Source organism: Gymnoscopelus braueri (assembly GCF_963280865.1).
Source record: "Gymnoscopelus braueri genome assembly, chromosome: 17".
In the NCBI taxonomy this organism is placed as follows: domain Eukaryota; kingdom Metazoa; phylum Chordata; class Actinopteri; order Myctophiformes; family Myctophidae; genus Gymnoscopelus; species Gymnoscopelus braueri.
This window is the reverse complement of record NC_137617.1, coordinates 8,976,412-9,001,337: the sequence shown is the minus strand read 5'-3', so window position 1 is coordinate 9,001,337 and position 24,926 is coordinate 8,976,412. Positions and strand designations below refer to the sequence as shown.

Genomic DNA, 24,926 nt, shown 5'->3' with positions numbered 1-24,926 from the left:
TGGTACATTAACCACTATACACTTAGTTGACCGGGGTCCATCGAGGCTCTGTACTAGGTCTTATAGTATTTCCATCTACATGCGATGCGTTGTGAGCTTGTGAATGTACAATTTTGAGGTATCTTTGGGCGGTGAAACCGCCCCTATAAGTGAGGTTTGGAAATTTGTACAATTATCCTGCGCTGTGATTGGCCAAAAAGTACCCCGCCTAACCCTGCACCGTGATTGGCCAATCACAGTCTATTCAGGACTGTGATTGGCCAGTGTCACATGACACATGTGCATAGCCCTATATAAGGAAACATAACTTAATGGTTTCGTCCATCATAAAGAGTGTTTCAATAAATGTATTTATTTTTTGTACATGATTGGTTGACTCCATTCAGTATTGTGATTAGCTAGCAAGACACCGCCCACTTCACACAGGGTGTGATTTTTGGGCGGTGAAACCGCCCCTATAAGTGAGGTTTGGAAAATTGTACAATTATCTTGGGCAGTGAAACCGCCCCTATAAGTGAGGTTTGGAAATTTGTACAATTATCCTGCGCTGTGATTGGCCAATCACAATCTATTCAGGACTGTGATTGGCCAGTGTCACATGACACATGTGCATAGCCCTATATAAGAAACCATAACTTTAAAAAAAACCATAAATTTGTTTTTTTAAAGTTATGGTTTCGTCCATCATAAAGAGTGTTTCAATAAATGTATTTATCTTTTGTACATGATTGGTTGACTCCATTCAGTATTGTGATTAGCTAGCAAGACACCGCCCACTTCACACAGGGTGTGATTTTTTTACTTCACTGGAGTATTTCTAATTTTCAGTACTTTTACTTCTACTCCACTACATCTCAGAGGCAAATATTGTACTTTTACTCAACTATAATTATTTGAAAACTTTACTAGTTACTTTGTAGATTTTGATTATTATTACAAAACATACATTAACCACTTCAGCCCTATATATATTTCCGCCATTTGAAAATAGCAGATCTACAAGCTCACAATCGGCTATTTTCAAAAGATTATTTATACATTTTGAACTTCTGAAATGGGACATTCTGCACAATGAGTACTTTTACTTTCGATACTTTTAAGTACATTTTGATACTAATACTTTTGTACTTTTACTCAAATACATTTTGAATTCCAGACTTTTACTTGTAACAAAGTATTTCTGCATTGCAGTATTGATACTTTTACTTAAGTAAAACCACTGCCAAAAGGTAAGGGTTGTATTTGACAAATTCTAGTTACCTGGCCAGCCTATAATGTCTCTCACTCAGGTCCCTATATGAACAGTCATCGGGCTGTGGCCCTATTGTGTCACTGTGCATTTGTGGACCTGCGGACGGGCCTGACGGTGGAAAAGCACAGGGCACAGCAGATGCCATGTCCTGTGACGTCCTGACCGCTATCCGACAAGACACTGTTCGTTTTTCGGTGACAACGCGTCAGCTGAAGGGACACGGGCAGAGCCCTGGCATCAGCATTTGTACATGTCTGCTCGAATCCCAGCACGTGCCCTAGTGTGTGTATATAGATATACCGTATATATATATATAATTATATATACCGTATATCTAGGTGTGCCCTGGGATTTTTTGGCTATGCCAGGTGTGCCTTGGCACAAAAAAGGTTGATAGACACTGTACTAGAGCACTGCTTCTCAAACATTTACATGCCAAGGACCCACTAACTGAGATGTATTTGGCTGCGGACGCCCATCTGAAAAGATGTTGTGCCAGGGACCAACCACCATAAGAGAAGATTTGTGATTTTGTATTTTCAAAATTATGAGTACCGTTTACTAAAAACTAAGCTTCAGACCTCCCAAAACAAACTGATTCGACTACTTCTCGGCCTAAAGCTCATGACAATCCTAATTCCAACACACTTTGCTAGTCTGGTATGGCTCAGGGTAGAAGACAGGTTTAGCAATTAAAATAGGTTTGGTATTGAAATAGCTGCTTTTGAATAACGCAATGAGGAATAAAATAAGATGAAACCAGCTGTCTTTGGTCAATTTATTAAATCGTTTGGCGATCAAACAAACGGATGCCTCTCAGCCCCTCCCAAAGGAACTCTATCGGGGGGGGTCAGAGGCACTACCCAGGTGGCCTTGAGCAGAGCACACACAGACAGTCCATTGTGAGATCATGATGCTATTTTCGGGCACAAGATGTTCAAACTTAAATCAGATGTCAATTAATGTCAATAAAGACAGATCTTACTTATATAGAGGTTTAGCATGGAAAGTTCCTCAACAGTATTTAAGATAGTCAAAGGGGTGCCCTCAATACTCTCATATATGACTAACTACTTCTCCAAAGTGACACCCACCCACCCACAATACTAAAGGGAGCGACAATGATCTGGTACTATACCCAAATATAGAACAAACATGGGAAAATTCTCATTCCACTACTCTGCCACCAAAATGTGGCGAAATCAGGAGACCACAAGGGGGGGTAAATGCAATTTCCAACAGAAAGTAGGTGTCATTCACTGCTGACGTTTTCCCCTTTTCTCCTTTGTACATATAGTGTTTTGTATTTGTTGATGATATGCATTAGTGTGTTATTTTTTGCTATGTTGATTAATTGAATACATAAGACCACAATGGAAAGTCCCCAGGACTTTTGTGTGTTCTCCTTTTAGCCTTAATGTCTTGCTGTACCTCGTGCTGTTTACATGTCTGACTAATAAAGTATTCAATCAATAATTTTGTACCTTTACTCAAGTAACATTTTGAATACAGGACTTTCATTTGCCTGTAGTATTGCAGTATTGCTAGGGATAGTTCACCCCAAAAAATACTTTTTTTCTATCTATTAGTCACCCCATGCATGGAGACTATATGTTTTTTGTTTTTGTCACATTCCTAAGTCAATAATGTGATGACCAGAGGACCGGTAGACAGTGGTTCCAGTAGGAGACACAAAGGAGACTCTTTGTGTGTCCTACCGGAACCGCTACCGGTCATCAAATTATTGTCTTAGGAATGCGAAAAACCAAAAGAAATATCCATGAATCGATAGAAAAGGTATTTTTGGAGGTGAACTATCCCTTTAAGTAAGAAATCTGAGCACTTCTTCCACCACAGTGCTGAATATAGACTCAGACTCACCACACTGAGTCAGCAAGAGTCACCACAAAACACAGTTACCTGCCGTTTACTGGTGGTTGCTATGCCAACTTTTGTGGTGATAAGAGAGCCAATCTGCAACCTTTCTTGTTTGATACCTGTTATGTAAACACCAAAATAACCTAACCTATTCTGTTCTTTACTGTCATCAGAGATGAAAGGAAAAAAGTGGCCAAAAAGTGACCATTAAAGCCCCATTTCAAAAACTAGCTTAAATAGCTGATCTACAAAGCTCACAACACGTTGTGACGCGTTGTGAGCTTGCAGATCTGCAGTTTTCACTATTTTTCTCTTTAACACTTTTTTAGTTTGTCATAAACATACAAATCTGTAACAAGACATGTAAAATAAAAAAATATGTGTATATACTTTTATATGTTGCTGAAACAATTATCTTATTTTGTATAACAAACAAATAAAGAGAGAAAAATAAGGAAACCACGCCTACTTAGGAGACCATTTGTAGGATTTGTGTACCATTTCGCCTCTAGTGGCTTCCATAATACGAAAAAACTAGACCATATCACACCAAAACTAGATGCCCTTCATTGGCTGCCTGTGAGCTCCAGGAGCGATTTTAAAATGTTACTTATTACTTATAAAGCCCTGCATGGGCTGGCCCCTGCTTATATCTTTGATATGCTGTCCCCTCCTAAGTCTGAGCGCATTCTTAGATCCTCAGATAAGGCCCTCCTGGAGGTACCATACACTAACCTAGTAACCCGGGGTGATCGGGCCTTCGCTGCCCGGGCACCTAGGCTGTGGAACGCACTGCAGGTGCAGCTGAGGTTAGCACCATCCGTGCCTCCGTTTAAGTCACTACTGAAAAACTACCTCACCACTAAGTGTTTTTCTTAATTGTTTTGTATATGACTGTACACACCCTAATGTTGTTATTTGTTTAATCAAACAGTTTTTCTATTTTTGTTTTGCTTTGTTGTCGTTTTAGTTTTTTTAACCTTGCTCTGCTCAGCACTTTGTAACTTTGTTTGAAAAGGTGCTATACAAAAAATAAAATAACATGCTTGGGATGGTGTATCTTCCTAAATTAACAATCTTTGGTACGACTACCCACTGGGAACAACAGGAAGTGGTTTAAATCACACAGGATACCCCTTAGGGGTGCTCTACTGGCTCACACAAACACCTGACTCAAATGATCCCTATGAAGGATATTTTTTGGATTGCAGACGCTCATCATCCAGGGCAATTCATAAGTGCAAGATCAGAGTATAAGCAGAGTGGGTATTATCTCTAGCCAACAAACAAGGTAAATAATCACATAAGCAGAGCGCAGAGACAACAATGCAGTGCCTCAAAGAAACTGTAGGATACCAGGTAAAAATGAACCTGCAGCATCTGTCTAAATAACATGCTATCTCAATCACATTCTTAAGATTTTTGGTTGAGAAAAATAAATCTACTAAACAAAACATGAGAACAAATTACCAAGATAACGTCTGCATACAGAAGTAGCCATATCTTGGTCATCCACGAGCATCAATCGAAAGAAAAGGTGTCAAGTAGGGATATACAGAGTGATATAGGGGTTGGGGTAAAGTCTTTAGACTCACCTCAAATGCATGACAAAATGTGATAGATTTTGCTAGACTGATAATCTCCATTTCACAGGGACAACATTGTGTTACGTCTAATCCTACTGCAGTTTTGGTACTCGATGGTGGGGCTACATTTACGTACCGGTACATGCCCTAATAGGTCATTTATACCCCAGACATAGAACAAGGGAACGGTGAGAATTTGTTTGAATTTGATGAACATAACTACGATGTGCAAAAGCTCTGCATTTCTAATGTATTTCAAGTAAACACTGTATTGCGTATTGTGCAGTAAGAACAAACTGTGAACAGTACATGAGCCTAATAATAATGAATGCTTAATGGGTGGTGTGCATAGATGAATAAATCAAAGTCGGATCATTACCTGGATTCATCGTCCCTGGCAATCAACAGAGACATGTGATTGGAGAAGGACGCGGTCCGTAAGATCTCCACCGCCCTATCACGAAACAGGAGAGAGATGTTAATCGTCTCCAGCTGCATGCCTTGACTTGCTGGCCATTGTTCCGGAGTACTGTTGGTCTGACGGCCTCACACAAAAAAACTATGCCTTACCCTAACCTCACAGTGATCTAACATTTGTCTGACTATTGAGACTAATACAGTCCCCGACTTGCCTTGACGATCTGAATTGTAAACCTTTCGCTCGTTTATCAATTCTTTTTTTAAATAATTGATGAAATTGATTAGTTGGATTAACTGTTGCACCCTACTCCTCACCTGTCATTGGTGACTCCAATCAAGCTGATGTCATTGACGTCCAAAAGCAGGTCACCGGACTTAAGCCTACCTAGAGAGAGAGAGAGAGAGAGGGAGGGGGAGGGAGAGAGAGATGAGAGCTGAATGAAAAAATGAAACAAAAGAAAAACAAATAGACATACAGTATGAAACACAGGGAGGGATATGCTTAAAACTGAAATGCTGCATGTCCTGTGTGATACCAAACTTCTACCGCTGCCTCCACCAACAGACAATCCCTACTTGGCAAGACAAGATATTGTGTTAATGAGCATCAGGCAGTACTACTTGTCAACATGTAGGTGTCCTACCTGGGCACCAGGGTCTAAAATGTCTCAGTGGAAGAGGCGGGAGACCACTTCCAACCACTGCAGATGTTCTGTATGTATTGTATTAACATAGAAACATACTCCATCATACAGATTGGCAAAAACTAACATTGTATTCATGAAAATAATACGTTCCGGATTGCAGCTTATCCTCAATCATACAATGAAAATAACAGATCTACAAGCCCATAATGCGTCACCAAACAAGTAGGCCACAGACAGACAGACAGTAATGTTCCTACCGTCCAGGTCGGCCAGTCCACCAGGTATCACCCTCTTGATATAAATGCCAAACTCATCTCCGGTTGAACCTCTGTAACCTCCGATTATCTTCACACCTTTCATGACAGAAAGATCATATGAAAACACCCTGCATGGAATCTACAGTAGAAGTAGTAGTAATAGCAGTGGAGGAAAAAGTACTCAAGTTTTTTACTTAAGTAAAAGTATCAATACTGCAATGTAGAAATGCTCTGTTACAAGTACAGTAAAAGTGCGGAATTCAAAATTTACTTGAGTAAAAGTACAAAAGTATTGGTAACAAAATGCACTTAAAGTACCAAAAGTAGAAAGTAGTCATTATGCAAAATGAAATGAAAGTTTTCAAGCATATAAAATGTATTGTAAATAGCAGATCTACTAGCTCACAATGCGTTGCGACACATTGTGAGCTTGTAGATCGGCTATTTTCAACTGGCCAAAATGTAAATAGGGCTGAAGTGGTTAATGCTTGTTTTGTAATAATAATCCAAATCTACAAAGTAACTACCGTAGTAACTAAAGTTTTCTAATAAATGTAGTGGAGTAAGTGCAACATTTGGATCCGAGATGTAGTGGAGTAGAAGTAAAAATATTGGAAATGCTCAAGTAAAGTACAAATATCACAAAATTGTACTTAAGTACAGTACTTAAGTAAATCTACTTAGTTGCTTTCCACCACTGAGTAATAGTAGTAGTAGTAAGCCAAACGTTAATTCTTACCAAGTCCCGTCTTACAATCACACAACTCCAGTCTCTGAACGGCCCTGTAGATCCCATGAGGGGCCATGATGGTCCTGGGACAAAGAGGCAAATAACACACAGTCAATACATTAACCACCCATTGTACTTTAACGAGCGAAAATAGACGATCCGCAAACTCACAACGCACCGCGGGTACGACGGGTTGTGATTGCAAAGAAACAAACGGTTATGGAAGAGGCCTTCAAAGAAGATGAACCGGGAGCACGCTGGGCGAGACCATAGACATAAATAGTAACCGGAAGATTCGCCCCAAAACTCGTCCCCATGTTTTTTCGCGGACCAGCGGTTCTTGTATTCTGGTATTTGTTTTACTGAGGATAAGGTTAGAAATATGTTTAGGGTTGGGCATAGTTTTAATGAGGTTACGTTTAGGAATAAGGTTAGGTTTGGGCATAGTTTCACTGAGGTTACGTTTAGGAATAAGGTTAGGTTTAGGCATAGTTTCACTGAGGTTACGTTTAGGAATAAGGTTAGGTTTAGGCACAGTTTACCGAGGTCACGTTTAGGAATAAGGTTACGCTTAGGCACAGTTTATTGAGGTTACGTTTAGGAATAAGGTTAGGTTTAGGCATAGTTTACTGAGGTTACGTTTAGGAATAAGGTTAGGTTTAGGCACAGTTTACTGAGGTCACGTTTAGGAATAAGGTTACGCTTAGGCATAGTTTATTGAGGTTACGTCTAGGAAAACAAGGTGAATACCACCGGATTTGCCCCGAGGCGACTGTGTTTTGGGGCAAGCTTCTTTTGGTGCGGTATACACATAAATAGACTGGGGTCGCACGTCAACACCGCTCCCATATTATGCAGGGCAGCTTGCTATAACTCCACTGCAAGAAATGAACTGAGTTATGGAAGAACCTGAGACTAAAACTGTTTTATAACCATTACAGTTACTATCTACATAAGATATGGTGTGTTTTTTTTTTACCATGCAAGCTATACCATAACATAACAGCATGTACATTTCTAACAAACCAATCCTCGGGAAAATCTGTGGAGAATTCAGCGAGTTATACGATTATTTTAATAGTAGAGACCTCCTGCTTCAGTAGACATACATGGGGCAAACGCATGCATTACAACAGTGGTTCTCAAAGTGGGGTCCAGGGACTCGCGGGGTTCTTTGAGGGGGTTCCAAATGGACCCTTGAAGGTCTGTAACTCTGAGAGTTATGGAGGTCCTTCGAATTTGAGAACCACTGCAATAGAAGCCGAAAGCACAGCTCTCCCCTCAAAATATGGCGTTCTTTTTCCTTTTCTGTCATGCAATATTAAAGCAAACAGAACAGATATCAGAATTGCCAGGTACTCTCTAGGCTCCCCCAGTGGTTCACCTGGTAACACAGCACAACACCCACCACATAAATAAGAAGCAGCAGATATGAAAAATAAAATAACTTAAATATACAAAGCCTCCTCCCGTTGCCTTCAGCCTACATGGCGGAGATATTTAACCTGACACTTTCAACAACATGGCAACGTCCCATTACTCTGAAAATGACAGGGCCTCCCTTCCTTCCTTCCTTCCTTCCTTCCTTCCTTCCTTCCTTCCTTCCTTCCTTCCTTCCTTCCTTCCTTCCTTCCTTCCTTCCTTCCTTCCTTCCTTCCTTCCTTCCTTCCTTCCTTCCTTCCTTCCTTCCTTCCTTCCTTCCTTCCTTCCTTCCTTCCTTCCTTCCTTCCTTCCTTCCTTCCTTCCTTCCTTCCTTCCTTCCTTCCTTCCTTCCTTCCTTCCTTCCTTCCTTCCTTCCTTCCTTCCTTCCTTCCTTCCTTCCTTCCATGTCGGGTGTCTGCTCTATACTGTATAAAGTGTCTTGAGACAACTTTTTGTGATTTGGCACAATAATAAAATTGAATTGAAGATTGAATTGAAAATGTCTCTCCGTTAGACTGGACCACTTTTTGTACATTCTGATTCTCAGAGTTAGATTAATACGTACTGTGGTCATTAAAAGAAAAATCAATAGAATAATGGCTAAGATAATCGATAGTTATAGCCCTAAACTGTGCAGAGGTTCAGGCAAGCCAGGAAACAACTAAACGGCAAGTTGCAAATTGGCACAAGGAGGTTCTCAGGATCCAGCCAGACATTGAGGACACAGAAACAAACAATGATGACAAAACGCAGACCAGGAAAAGAGACACGGATTCTACTTACCAGTAAACAGCCCATCCAACCTCTCTGTGTCCCAACGTAGGAATGATGGCATCTCACTGGCAGAGAACACACACACACACACACAGAACAAGAGTGAGTTGTTTGGAGGGAGACAACATGAGATGAGATAAGATGAGACAGCAGCAGCAGTTTAAACCAGGTGTGTGTGTGTGTGTATGTGTATGTGTGTGTGTGACAGACACACAGAGATGGAAATCCGACTAGACAGTCAGAGAAAAACACAGGCTACCTTTCCTTGTTAATCCATGCTGATAGTCACATCACTGAGCTTCACACACACACACACACACACACACACACACACACACACACACACACACACACACACACACACACACACACACACACACACACACACACACACACACACACACACACACACACACACACACACACACACACACACACACACACACACACACACACACACACACACACACCTCTCCATTCTGCTGCATGAGCTGTTAAGACACAGTCAAACCACACATAAACTCTCAAGACAGATTTTTTGTTGTTTTATTTTTAACAAATGAGCTCCCAGATTGCACGACACCTAACACATGCATAGGTTGTGTACTTGTCAACACTAAAGCATGATTTTTTCATGCGAATAATATGGTTTTTTTTAAAACCTTATAAAGTCAATGCAAGCGTACATGGAGCGAAAAAGCGTCTTTTAATTATTCGGAACGAGTCCGAATTTTGCGTATATTCGCCGGTGTGTAACCGCCTTAAGGGGTCGCAACATCCTAGGTTGATTGTGTAGTTTGTTTTCCACTTCAGGTGAAAAAACTACAGCAGAGCAGATTAAAAACATGGCAGACTAGTAAACAACACAGCTACACCAAATAAATGAATAATGAGTGTGTTATATAATAATGAGATTGTCATAGGTGTGTCCAGAGCCTATGTCAATCCCCTAGTGAAAAGTTGATACTTAGGAACCCAGTGGACCCTACGGGTCAGTAAAAAGAGTGGAGCGCACACACAAATAATGGAACCAATTGGGGGGTCATTTGGTTACATTATTTGTGTGCACTCTCAGAGTTAAATGAACACTGAGGATTTTTGTGTAGTTTGGGTTCCCAGAGATACAAATAATATCCATCAGTGGTGGAAGAAGTACTCAGATATTTTACTTAAGAAAGAGTAGCAATACCACAATATAAAAATACTCTGTTACAACTAAAAGGCCTGTGTTCAAAATGTTACTTGAGTAAAAGTACAAAAGTATTGACATCAAAATATACTTAAAGGCATACTGGGTAACGTTTTCAACAAAACTAAAGTTAAATTGTATATCTTTTGTGAGTGGCAAAAGTTTCACAACACCCACTCCATGAATTTCACCCCCGGAAGCTTTTTATTTATATATTTTATATTGAACGTGGACTGGGGGGACTTTCCCGGGGAAATGACGTCATCTGGCCGGAAAACGGAGGTGGAAATGCACTGGTTTCCTGTTTGGCCAGGAACTACCGCAACGGTTTCCTGTTTGGCCAGGAACTATCGCGCTAATAACAAAAAGGAACCTCACGCTGATTTTAAGAGAATGTAGGATTAGAAGATCGAAAAAGAACAGAAAAAGAAAGCACAGCTCATGGTAACTAATGCTCCACTGGCTAAGAGAAACGATCCGTAGATAGTATAAAACAATTAAAAGATCGCTTTTTGAAACGCTTCCGGCTTCCGGTGAAAACGAATGGAATTCTGGGTAATCGAGGATTACGGAAATTCTATGCAGTGACGGTAGTGACCAGCAGAGGTTGCTAAAAATCGTTAGTTGTGATTTTGCATTGTACAACTTTAAAGTACCAAAAGTAAAGTACAAAAATGTTTGAAAATGGCAGATCTACAAGCTCACAACGCTGAGCTTGTAGATCCGCTATTGTCAAATAGCCTATGTATAAAATAGGGCTAAAGTGGTTAATGTATGTTTTATAATATATTAATTTATATCTGCAAAGTAACTAGTAACTAGTAAAAAAAGTAAAAGTATTGAAAATTGGAAATACTCCAGTAAAGTAAAAATACCTCAAAAGTGTACTTAAGTACAGTACTTGTAAATGTACTTAGTTACTTTACACCACTGGTGTCCATATACAGTAATGAATACTCACTGGACTAGGACAGGAAAGTCCATTAATCTCAATAGGATGTATCACTCAAAGCCAACATGTATCTCAATAACACAGCATTTACATAGCTGGAGCATTTCAATTAAAACCAACTCTCTACTCACACCCACAAACAAGATGTACACCTATAAAACAAAAATGGGTCACATATAGGCTAGCAAACACAATATTCAAAAAGGGGAAGTCTTTATAAGCCTAAATTAACCATAAATCTTACCCTATGCAATGTTCCCCCTCTGCTCTCTGTGAAATCCTCCATGATATCAAAATCCAGTGTATCTTGAGTCCATTTGGTACGGCTGTAGCATACTCCGATTCCTGAGGAATAACAATAATAACAATTAGCTTTTTTCATTTGTTTTTTTCAATTAAACAAGTATTTTTTTTCGTTCACTGGTGTAGCCTATTTTCACAATAACCATTCTTGTGTTTTAAGACAACTTCTTTAAACAGTATTCCTCTCTTGAAAGCATCAATAGACTGGAGCTCTTAGAGTGAGTTCCACAGTCGAGGAACTCTGTGGATGTCTGCAACCGAAAACACATGACATGAAAAATTTGAGAATAATTCTGGATGAGCTGATTTATACTACTGTGTTGTGTTTTTATAAGAGAATAAGAACAATTTTAACATTCAGCCATTAAATAATACAGCTCTCCATAGAATTGTTTTTTTTTTGTTTTTATCCCGCGATTTTTGTAACCCATATCTTTCACCCGGTGCCAATTTCCTAAGTGATCCTGGGCGCTACACCAGCCCTACACCAGCACTACACCAGTCCCCCACAGTAGGGAGGCCAGGGCCGAGCTCATGCTTCCTTCAGGCATGAGAGCCAACTGACCTTCTTGTCACCTGACAGGGGGGAGTTTCCCTGGTTGGACGTAGCGCGTGGAAGGAACACGTTATTCCAACCAGTTCCCTTCCCCTCCATCAGGCGCCCCGGCTGTCATGGGGGAGGCGGTATAGCGACCAGGATTACTACATGTTTTTGTGAGGGTATTAACTACCCTAGGAGACACGGGGAGAACATGCAAACTCCACACAGAGTAGGCCCTTTCGCCAACCCCACCTAGGGTATGGGCGCTGATGACGCGGAGGAGAAGACACGCCCTCAGCGCCCACAGCGTCCCCGGCGGGAATCGAACCCAAGACCTTCTAGCTGTGAGGCGACAGCGCTACCGACTGCGCCACCGTGCCTCCTCCACAGAATTGTTTTAGTAACAAAAAACTGACAAATAGAAACACTTAACATTACTCCCACCCATCCACAAACCCACCCACCCACCCACTCACGTAAACCCTACATGCCTTAGAAATGAATAAATAAAATAAAAAACTACAAGCTCAAAGCGCATCGCGATGTGATGCGTTTTGAGCTTGTAGATCAGCTATTTTTACTACATTTGTGTGACACTTTAGCGTGACGAAGTAGGCCATTAAATGACAAAAGATGTTAAAATATGGAGGAATTAAAATGCAAACATACAAAATGAAATGTTTAAACTGTCTGAGAGAGGGTGTCCTGCATTACAAACATATTGGCCCAAAGCCATTTACTGTAACCCTGAAAGCAGATCTTAAATTTCTTCTCAGAAACACCATATTTCATATTTTCATCTCTTTTCAGCGGACTCTCTTCAAGTGGCCATCCAGAAAGAGAGAATACTGACTCCTACAAGCTACTCACAGATGGAGTTGTACACTCTTTTTACTGTGACAGGAAGTTTGCCTGCATCCTTTAATTTCAGAACAACACACTCCAAAAAGGTCAGTGTCTTGTTCAGTCCTTTAGGGCTGGAATCTGTACACAAAATATACGCACAGTAGGAGTCCCAGTGCCATGGAGATGTCATCACAGTCATCTGTGCTCACCTGGCCATCCATTGTGAGCACGATGTAGTTATACTGCATGAGGCGACCCTCCTTGCAGCCTTTAAGCACCATCTTTGGTGTTGACAAGCCGGACGTGCTGGTCTGAGCTTGGCCCTGGGGAAGAGGGAATAGCATTAACCATCTTGTCTAACATTTATTTGAAAGGCAAATTCAACTACTTTCCTACAACTACTCAAATTAGCAATGCAGGATATTACAATTTAGGACGATATCTGATTAACGATGAATTGCATGCTCAAATCTACCGATAAAGATACCGGTATTGCAATATAAGTGTCCAGTAAGGTTTACCTTACACCCGTTACAGTAACTAATACTGGGTGCAGATGCAGATGCAGACTTCTTAAAAACACTGCATTCGTTGATTCGTTAGGCCTGCTGATGCACATTAATTTCGAACAACTTCAACTTAAGAAAAACATTTATTTAGCTGCTTTTAGCCGATATAGCTGCTACCGATATGATGACCGATTAATCGTGCATTTCTATAGCTCAAATACTTTATTATATTACCATTAATTGGAAAATAATGCTATTTTCTTTTCACTTTGATAGAATAGGTACAAAAAGTAAGTAATACATTCTGAAACATGCACTGATTGGTCATCGGTTTGTGAGATAGCTCAAACAGACACACAGACACACACCCTCTCCAAATGGCTAGTCTCCAGCAGTGCTGCGTAAAAATAAAAAAAACAAGCATACAATAAAATAAAAACTAATGCATGCATTTTATTATTTGTTTTTTACAATAATAAAATGTGCAAAAAGTGTAGTGCTTCGATTACATTGTGCTTCTCACACTGTAGTGAACTGTTCATAGCTCAACTCAACTTCAAACATAAACTCTGGGTTCTCGAGAGAAGGCAAGAGCAGATTTGCTGTTTCCAATTGTAGGCCTTAATACAAAAAAAAAATACAATAGCAATTAACAATAATAATAATATTGTTATTATCCTTATCTATATTGAAAATCACATTTTTCCAAATTTGATTCATACAATTTCCTTTTTTCTGTAAAGGAAGCATCACAATGTATGAAATCCACTATAATATAGCTTATTCTTCCAGAAACCAATGAAATTAGAACTAAACCTAATATGTGAGCATGTGTACTGTAGTTCTCAATCTAGCCATGGTATCTCAGTTTAAACACAATGGATAAAATAAACACTAGCCTAAATAATCTTGATGTGATTCATTAACACTTTCATAATACTCAACAGTCATACATCACTAATGTAAATAGATCAATGAAGCCACTAACTTCACATTACTAACTGTAATGTTTGCTATTCAACATAACATATTGTCTCAAGTGCGTGCCAACGACTCGTCACCATGGGGGGTGTGGCATAGCTGCAGACATACTTGAGGGGGGCAATGTTAAGTCAACCTGTTTTATACCCCTCAAAGATGTCCGCCGCTACCAAATGACACTTGTTGACGCCCCCTTCAGGAATTTTGGCACGCTCTATACTTCAGTGGTTCTCAACCATTTCATTGTTTGCCCCAATTTTGTGCCAGGGATTCATATAAGAGATTTGTGGTGTTAATTCCAAATTAATCATGACATTTCAGGGAAAATAGCCAATCTACTTAACTTACTCACAACCTATTGCAATGCAAAGGGTTGTGAGCTTGTAGATTGGCCATTTTCGAATAGCCAAAGTATAAAATAGGGTTAAAGTGGTCAAACTGATTTTTTTGCAGGGGGACCACTGAAAGCCCTTCATGCCCCCGGACCCCACTTTGAGAACCACAATAGTACTAGCTCTGTTACATAGCCTAGGGCATATTGGTTCCAGGGTCCCCACACATTTTTAGCAATGAATTTCCAAAACTTTTCCAAAACTTTTCCAGAATATTTAGCCCAATTTCCATGCCTATATAACAATCATTCAGCGCAATAATGTGTCTCTTACTCCTATGTAGAATGCCCAAAGATAGGCAGTGTAGCAAAAATAAAGCATAGAATATAGAATAGTACAATTTCATTCAAAATTTCGTGCAAAATTAGGGCATAGCTCACTGGAAGACTCATTATGGCATCCGTATGACTTATTTTATTTAAATAATATATGCCATCACACAGCCCGTTCGGCAAAAATCTACTTATGTTACATATTTCGTGTAATGTTATACATGTTTATGAAAATGTTTTGTATTAACAAAATCAATAGCCAAAAACAATGCATAGCCAAATATTTTTCCAGGACCCTTGATAAATTCCAGGACCTTTGATCAATTCCCAAACTTTTCCAGTACTGGATTATTTTTTTTTCAATTTCAAAATATTTCCAGGAATTTCATGACCGTGGGGACCCTGTGGTTCTCAAAGTGGGGTCCGGGGACCCCCAGGGGTACTTGAGGGATTTCCAGGGGGTCCCCAGCTAAATTATATATAGAAAATAGGAACCAAATGTCCATTTGTACCATCTCAGAGTTAAATTAACATTGATTTTACAACATAAATGTGGGTCCCAGAGATAGAAATGCCATTAAATGGGGGTCCGTAGCCTAATGCATGTTAAACTGGGGCTCCTTGAAATTAAGTTAAAAAAAGGTTGAAAATCACTGCTAGAGCCGTAAAAATCTTCTCTTATGGAGGTCCTTGGCATATCTTTTCAAATGGGGGGGTCCGCGGGCTAATAAGTGTCAATGTGGGGGTCCTTGACATGAAAAAGTTTGAGAAGCACTGGCCTGGGGGAGGAACTCCTTCTAGGCTATGTAACAGAGCTATAGAACTATATAGCCAAATAGATTATGTACCAGTCACTATCCGACTGTTTTGAGATTTAAATAGGGTATTTTCGCTATTTTCACTTGTAATGACATGTCCAAAATAGGGACGCCAGGTTGACAGTTGTTAAACTCTGTTGACAGCCACAAAATGGTTGTTAATACTATCATTTGGGCACATAGAGTTAAAAAGGTTTGGGCAACTGTACCCCTGAAGATACGTCATTATACGTACTAGAACGTTTCTAGTTAAAGGCTATGTTTTCACTAGCCCTGACTGTCATACCATCACCATGACAGTCATGGAACCGATTGTTCCTGGTTTTCGATTTTTTTTTACATTCACAACTCTCACATGTACATAAACGTTCAGATTTCAAATATAAAATGCTTACCCCCATGCCACGGATGTTACAAGTTGAGCCGGACAGGTCCGCGATAAGTACCCATATCTGCCGTATTGTTCAATGAAAAGCATTTTTATCCGATCGGGGCCATTTTCTATTATGTTTTATTTTATTTTTTGTAATGTATCAGAGTGCAATACACCTCCCAATCAGTAGTGTCGCGTAGTTGAAAGCATCGTAGAAAATTCGGATAAAATGGCCGGCAATCGGATTTAAAATGTTTTAATGAACAATACGGAATATACAGGTACTTAGACATTTTGCGGCTCAACTTGTTACATCCATGGCATGGGGGTCAGCACTTTATATTTGAAATCTGAACGTTTACATGTGAGAGTTGTAAATGTAAACAAAATCGAAAACCAGGAAGAAACGGTTCCCTATCGCTTGTGACAGACTAGCGTCATGTGAACCATGGCTATGTTTTTGCCACGTGGGAGGCTGGCTCATATTGTTAAAATACTTAATATCCATTATCACCGTCTTAAAGCCACCGTAGCCTAATACACGCCAAAACACTGTAACCTACAAACATAGCAAATTACCAAAATAAAGTTTCCCCAGTAACGTCAAAAGCCAAATTCTTTGCCATTAAACACTCACCTCAACAAATGCCCTCTTCGCTGCTTTCTTCTATTTTTCTTAATGAATCAACGATGACGCAGTTGTATTCTTTTATTTCCAGGAGGATTGTAACGTTCCCTCGAGCCGAACTTTCAAAGCTCGCGCTGTCTCGTTGAGTGAAGCCCAGTGTACCAGCTGTCAGCTGTGTCGCTTGTCAAAAAGGACAAATCTACAAGCTCACAACGCGTTACGATGCGACGCGTTGTGAGCTTGTACATCTGATCTGTTCTTGTTTTGTAACATGACACCCTGCATGGTGAGCTTTGAGTTGGAGCCAACCAATGGGAAAGAACGAAGCACGGTGCGTTTACGTCACTTGGCAGCCATGTTTGTAGTTTTCTTCAGTTTCCTGGAGATTCCAGGAGATACATATGGCTGTAGGCTATTAATAAGCTACTTATTGATGATGATGAACTAAAATGGCTCATGTATTTGACTGACATGTGTGCATGACTGTTTTGTTTGAATTAGACATTTGGGCAGGCCCCATATTTATTAGATGAATTAGATAAAGTGTGATTATGAGAATGTTGTATTCAACTACTAACCCTAGGGGGGCACACACACACATACACACTATATATATATCAGCTGTTACAATTCCAAACATGCAAATGACCCGCTTTAATTACTTCAGTCTATATTAGTAGCTTAATGACTAGTATACAAAATCTATTGTATTGTATTTTTGTGTCCAATGTATTTGTATTTAAGTTCATAAAGTTAACGTATTATAACTAAATGCATTTGAAATTACATATAAAGTAACTTTTCAGGATTCCAATTCAAAAATAGCAAAAATAAATCAGCAGATCTACAAGCTCAAAACTAGTTGCACCGTGACGCGTTTTGAGCTTGTAGATCGGCTATTTTTGCTACTTTTGTGTGACATGGAATGGCGATTGTGAGCTTGTAGATCTGTTCTTGTTTTGTAGACATTTGGTTTGGGCAAAAAAACCACACTGCAAGCTGTCTAGCATGAGCATATTTGATAAAAAGGGGAGAAGGGGAATTCCATGTATAAACCACCACCATGCTCGCTCTCTCTCTCTCTCTCTCTCTCTCTCTCTCTCTCTCTCTCTCTCTCTCTCTCTCTCCCACACACTCTCTCTCCCACACAATAGCATGTGATGTATTATGCTATAAAGTATCTTTTCTTATCTAACCATGCACCAATCACCGGAGACTCACATATTCGTCATAAATCTCATGGCATTCATTTTTTGCAGAGACTTCATTGTGGACCCCTTCAAGCCGAGCTAGCAGACACTAAAGGATTTCAGGTAGGCTAATTCACCACATTTTTCTGCTGTAATCATTATGGACTCATGGAATCATTACGATTGTTACAATGATTGCTAATGTTAAAAGAACAGGTATAAATGGTTTGGCTGATTGGGTGTGGAATTGACCAATCTGCCGTACTTTAATGTTGTTTCCCAGTTCGATCCCGGGCTGGGGCGCTCGCCTAGAGTTAGTGTAGAAGTGTCCTTGAGCAAGACGCTGAACCCCTGCTCCCGATGAGCAAGTTGGTGCCTTGCATGGTTTCCTCCGCCATCGGTGTATGAATGTGTGTGTGAATGGGTTAATGGCACATCAATGCACAATCAGTGTAAAGCACTTTGGATAAGAGCGCTAATTTACCATTTACATTCATGAATGAATTATGGTATGTGGAGGTAGCATCCTGGTGGCTAAAATAGTGGCTAACATTTTGTGCTGGATAAACACTGTGTTATACAAATAACGTGGTTGTGTCACAGATGTCTGGGGCAACGATTGAAAACCTATGGTCCATGACACTTCTATCCTGTGGGAGATAAGTCGCTTTGTATTCTATATTTGACTCTAAAACGAACTTGAAAAAGTTTATTAAAGCTGCGCGACTCTGTTGACAAAACAGACTATGGTGTATACGTCATCACGCTGCGAGGGAGCGCATCAAACGCCGGTTGGCTCAGTAGTGGTCACGTGCGGGTTACCCGCCCCCGAGTGGAATGAGGAGATTTTAGACTGCAGTAGCAGCTCTGTTAACCCCCGCATCCCTGTGTGATAATGATATATAGATTATAGATGATTTATAGAATATATTGAGATAATGATTATTCTGGAATTGGTCGCTTTCATTGCTGTTTCCTCAACAGAAAACCCTCCGTTCCTTTTTATTAATTTCAATGGATTAAAGGGATATTTCACTTTTTTTTTAAACATTTCATTTTTATCGTCTACTCAGGCTTTTGGTAGCACCCGAACAGTTTTTAAGTTGCTTGATTCAGTATTTAGACAGTGACATGTGCTCTGTCCTCCATTTTGGGCCACAGCCATTTTGGCCTGCGACGCTAGTTACACCCGCGGCCGCACTCTTACAGCACAACCCGCCTCTGGTGTAAGGTTACAAGGGCCGCATTACAGTGGTCGAACTGTGTAATTGCAGCTGTGTTCATCGTTTTGCATTTACACTCGCTTGCTGTGTACATGTAAGAGCCATTTGAGCCATGTATATGATTGCTTGTTATAATTGCTTGTTAATTGATGATGTCACTGCAGGGCTTGGTCAAGGCCAAGTTGCCTAGGTATTTAACAGGGCTGTAATCAGCAGCAGGTGTTGCCAGTGGCAGAGGCAAACAGTTTTCGACTGTGTTACATGACAGCTGGAGGTCTGTGGTGCGTTTGACTGTTTATTTATTTATGTTATTATTTACTACATTGCGCAATGTAGCGCCCAAGTCCTATACTTGGGTGTACTTTAAGTGTAGTGTCAAAGTCCTATACTTCTGGCACTATACTGGTTGTCGAGGGAGTTCTGACGTGTGGTCCATATACAAACTGATGTCCACAAGTGTCCGTTGAGTTAATAAACAAACGTTTTATTCTTAGTAGCCTTTGTGCCAATCACTCCAGCATACAGTAAATAATAACATAAATAAATAAATAGTCAAACGCACACAGACCTCCAGCTGTCATGTAACACAGTTGCAACTGTTTGCCTCTGCCACTGGCAACACCTGCTGCTGATTACAGCCCTGTTAAATACCTAGGCAACTTGGCCTTGACCAAGCCCTGCAGTGACATCATCAATTAACAAGCAATTATAACAAGCAATCATATGCATGGCTCAAATGGCTCTTACACCAGCCCCTAATTGCTACTGGCATAAAAACAGAGCAATTATTAAAACAAAAATTACAAAGAGCCATAAACCAAACAAAATACAAATACCATTGTAGGCAATAATAATTCAGGGCAATATTCAAAATTGCATTTCCAAAACTCAAAGTTTTAATCTGCATCTTGACAAAAGGCAGATTTTAGAGAGAGGGGTGATGAGTCAGAGACCTGCCCGAACTCAGGTTTTATCCTTTTCTTTCTGGAGCTCTGCCACCTTCCTTTGCTCCTCTTTCTTGAGCTCTCCCATATTTCTTTCTTTCTCTCTTTTGAGCTTTTAGCTGCTACCTTCTTGATGTATAGGCTTCTTGGCTTCCTTGTCTGCCACCTTCTTTGGCTTTCTAGCCGCGGTGGTTTCTGCATTGAGTGGCTCTTTCACCACTCTGTTCAGCCTGGGCTTCTTCCCAGCTGATAAGCCGCTAATCATGGCACGGGCCTCTACATCATAGCCACCAGCAGCCAGAGCTTTCTTGACCGCAGCCTTGGAGGTGGAAACAGCCTCGACGACAAGCTCAGCGCCGCTAGGGCCGGTCTTCTTGGGTCGTGGAGCTGCTGCCTTCTCAACCACCTCATTGTCAAAGTCATGAGCAGCAATGGAACCCTGAATATCAAACACCTCATTGTTCAAGTTAACATCAGGGCGACTTTGAGCATAGAACCACCTGTCCATTTCATCCATAAAACCTATATTCTGCATTATTTCCCCTCTGTATCCTAAAAAACACAATGTCTGCTTGGATTTACATATCAGTTTCACTCTAACTTTTCAACCCTGTTCATGACTAAATCAGGCTCTTGCAGTCATTGACACTAAACCAGCAATGCATGAAGGGGTGATTAACTCACCAAAGTCTGTTGTCTGTGCATAGTTATAACACCTTTCAATTTATGATCCATTGTATGCCATTACAGCAGAGGTGTGCCTTGTGGATCTGCTATTTTTCAATTATGCTATTTTTGGTGCTATACTTAACTAATTAATCAAAGGTTATTATTTCACACTGATTAGTAGGTTATGACGAATCTTGCATTTATTAATTAGAGTTTAATGTTGGAATTTAAATTACAATATTTAATTTCAATATTTCGCTTTATTCACTATTATTATTATTATTCATGTGCTGTTTGGTGTAATTGCTTGTGTGAGCACTGCTGGTAGGCCTATCCACTTTGTCATGAAAGGATCTGCCAAGGATCTAAAAAGTACACTTTGGCTGCTTGCAACTTGCTTCTCACCCAAAAGTTCATATCACACGCTGCAATATGGGGTTTAAAAGGAACTATACAAACATTTGACAAAATCCAGATCATTGAAATGCAGGACATGTTTCTGTTCATGCAAGGGACAAACTCCCATCTTCAGGACAGTCTATAGTCACCAACATGAAAATGTTTTTAAGTATAGATGATTAGAACATGCTTAAACATTCGACAATTAAGGTCACATTTTATACAATTGCTATACATTGCTACAAAACCATATCCAGTCATTTTGGGGCATAACAATAAGTTGAAGGAAACATTTTGGACAAAATAGCCAATTTTACGTGGAGGTGCCCAGATGTCCTATAGTGCCCACATATCCTATCCAAATAGCCTTCCCCATTACCTGCCTATGTTTTCTGGTAATATTTTATATGTCCATGGCAAAAATCTAAGTTTGAAAAAATGTCGGGATTACACACACACACACACACACACACACACACACACACACACACACACACACACACACACACACACACACACACACACAGAGAGGTTCTCAACCTGTTGGTCGGGGTCCCCACATGATTGGGGGGATCTCCAGATGACAGTAAAGTGGCAATTTAAGGACTTTGAATACCTAATTGTCCTATACTAATTTAATACCTAAAGAAAATAAACGAAATTAAAAAAGTCCATTACTGCATCAAAAGTAATCAACAAACTATATTATAAAAACTGGTCAAGACCCTCGTTTCTCTCTCTCTCTCTCTCTCTCTCTCTCTCTCTCTCTCTCTCTCTCTCTCTCTCTCTCTCTCTCTCTCTCTCTCTCTCTCTCTCTCTCTCTCTCTCTCTCTCTCTCTCTCTCTCACGCACACAATAGCATGTATATTGTGAGAGCAGCACATGGAGAAATGTTATGTTCATTTTCTTATCTAGCTTCCGATGTCTCACCATGACAACGGATTAGTCACACATTTCATTGTATCACGAGACTTCATTTTGCTTTCCTCCGACTCCGAGCCAGCCAGAAGACATACGAAACTGATTTCCGGTAATTCAGCTAATTTTGTTTATCTATACTATGAACAATATGGACATTTCCATATAGGCCTTTAAGGCTTAAAACTCGTCTGCGTCTTACCAGGTAAAGAATAATTATGGGGGGCAGGGGGGACTTTATATACGTTCAGGGACGACTGTATGTTTTATTTGGAACCATTGATTCTAATATTACCTGGGAAAAAGTTCTGGCTAAGTGTAATAAATTGAGAAACGATAACAATCCAAGGAATAGAGTTTTGTTATGTGTCTGAAACATTTAGAGCAAGCACGCTAGCCAAATTATAAGTCTGAGTGAGTTTGAAGACTTAAAATCCAGTACCGGTGAATAAGCGTGGAGATGTGTTATTTTGGTTACTTTGTCGAAATTGTGGGCCCACATAGCTATATAGTGCATGATATAGATCTATAGTTAATCTCAGCGTATGTTGTGCAAAATGCGCTGAAAATTGTAACGTTTGTTGATATTGCACACATTTTAAATCTAGATCATTGGTTCTCAAAGTGAACAAAGTGGTTCTCCAAGGGGTCCTTGAGGGAGTTCCAGGTGGTCCCCAGCTAAATGATGGATAGGCTACTAGTTAGGAACCAAATGGACGCTTATGGGTCTGTAACTCTGAGAGTGTACAAATGTGTACACATTTGTACACTCTCTGAGTTACATTAACATTGATTTTACAATATAAATTGGGGTCCCAGAGATAGAAATGCCATTAAATGCAGGTCCGTAGCCTAATGCATGTCAAACTGGGGGTCCTTGAAATTAAAATGGTTGAAAATCACTAGAGGCGTAATAAAAAATCTTCTTTTATGGGGGTCCCTGCTGGCATATATTTTCAATATGAGCTTGTTTCAATTTAGGGGTCCTTGACATTAAAAAGTTGCGCTGTGGGACGAGCAGCGGGCGCTCTCGGTCCGGGGAGTCTGAGTTCATCAAACAAGGTCGGACCGTATTTTGTATACATAATCCACATGTAGTACAACGCGGAAACACAACGTTTTTGACTACACACACTTTATCTTTCCCTGGTTGTGATGATTGATTGATGTACTTTATTTAGTAAGACATGAGAATGGCAGTAGGCTACATGGAAATATAACTCAAGTAAAGCGTTTTTCAGAATACAGATAAGATTCGTTGTATTTGTTGTTCGATATACAGTAGGCCTACATATACATTACACGCTGCATGACTTGCTATGTGTATGGTGATAGATAGATAACTTTGCATTGTGACTGAACATTTAGGGTTTTCGGCTATTGATGTATGAGGATTGTCATGAGTGAGTGATTTATTGTATTGCTTGCAAATAATAGGACAGTGAGTGGATAGGAAAGATATAGGCTACGATTGTTACAATGATTGCTAATGTTAAAAGAACAGGTATAAATGGTTTGGCTGATTGGGTGTGGAATTGACCAATCTGCCGTACTTTAGTGTTGTTGTTGTTTGAATTAAGTATACAGCCTTGCGTAATGCGCACAGTCAGTGTAGACGTGCACTGAGCTGTGGTGGTTATGTATTGTTTCTTTACGTGTGATGTAAAGTTGTGTCTGCTTCATCAAGTATTATGCGGTGCAATATAGCGAATACGACTGTTACAAAAATAAATAAATAAATGAAATGATAATAATGATAAAATAAAGATAACAAGCTATGTGGTTAAGTGGTTGCATGGTTCACAGATCCGCGCGGTCGCTCCATATGGAGGTAGCATCCTGATGGCTAAAGTAGTGGCTAACATTTTGTGCTGGATAAACACTGTGTTGTACAAATAACAGGGCTGTGTCACAGATTTCTGGGGCAACGATTGAGAACCTATGGTCCATTACACTTGTATCCTGTGGGAGATAAATCGCTTTGTATTCTATATTTGACTCTTAAACGAACTTGAAAAAGTTTATTAAAACTGCGCGACTCTGTTGACAAAACAGACAATGGTGTATACGTCATCACGCTGCGACTGACTGCTAGGGAGCGCATCAAACGCCGGTTGGCTCAGTAGTGGTCACGTGCGGGTTACGACAGTGACGGTGTAATGGACCATTTGTACACTCTCAGAGTTACACACCCGTAAGGGGCCATTTGGAACCCCCTGAAGGAACCATGAGGGTCCCTGGATCCACATTTTTGTCCCACTGGTGTAACAGAGTGTTTCCAGTGAACCAACATGCAACAATATCAGCACCCTGACTCTGTTTGACCAGAATGGAACAGAGCCTTCATTAGTATCATAATTGGTAACACCTGTGAATTGATTGATTGATTGATTGATTGATTGATTGATTGATTGATTGAATACTTTATTTAGAAAGACATGGTAAAAGTACATGGAAGTATAGGCCTACAGTTCACGATACAAGGTCCTCTACACACACACCCACACCCACACCCCCACCCACCCACCCACCCACCCACCCACACACACACACACACACACACACACACACACACACACACACACACACACACACACACACACACACACACACACTGTAAACCATCAGAAATAGCTAAACTACAAGCTCACTGGAGCCAGGGGGGAGCACCCCACGCCCATCACTCCTGCCCCCTATACCCCTCCATCCCCTTACTACCATCAGCTATTCAAGCAGGCGTTTAACTGATGACAATTAGGAGAATGATAACGGGTGCTCCCGATCTGATCAACCGGAGGCAAGTCTACACACAC

General features: G+C 40.3%; 1 protein-coding gene and 1 long non-coding RNA gene across 2 annotated transcripts in view; both read right to left on the bottom strand.

The window, feature by feature from the left end:
* Positions 1-11,211, bottom strand: part of stxbp4 (syntaxin binding protein 4) — a gene marked incomplete at its 5' end in the record, with an annotated part of 100,352 nt that extends 89,141 nt beyond the window's left edge. The window contains 7 exons of the mRNA XM_080455566.1: positions 5,096-5,170; positions 5,452-5,521; positions 5,781-5,841; positions 5,994-6,136; positions 6,780-6,853; positions 8,976-9,027; positions 11,199-11,211. Of these exons, the coding sequence (XP_080311692.1) occupies positions 5,096-5,170; positions 5,452-5,521; positions 5,781-5,841; positions 5,994-6,136; positions 6,780-6,853; positions 8,976-9,027; positions 11,199-11,211 (488 nt within the window). The remainder of the gene's footprint in view (positions 1-5,095; positions 5,171-5,451; positions 5,522-5,780; positions 5,842-5,993; positions 6,137-6,779; positions 6,854-8,975; positions 9,028-11,198) is intronic.
* Positions 11,212-11,370: 159 nt separating this feature from the next.
* LOC308104219 lies at positions 11,371-16,831 on the bottom strand. The gene is made up of 3 exons (XR_013934803.1): positions 16,780-16,831; positions 13,007-13,120; positions 11,371-11,452 (listed from the first exon to the last, which is right to left on the bottom strand). It is a non-coding gene; the product is annotated as an uncharacterized lncRNA (long non-coding RNA).
* Between the last annotated feature and the right edge of the window lie 8,095 nt (positions 16,832-24,926).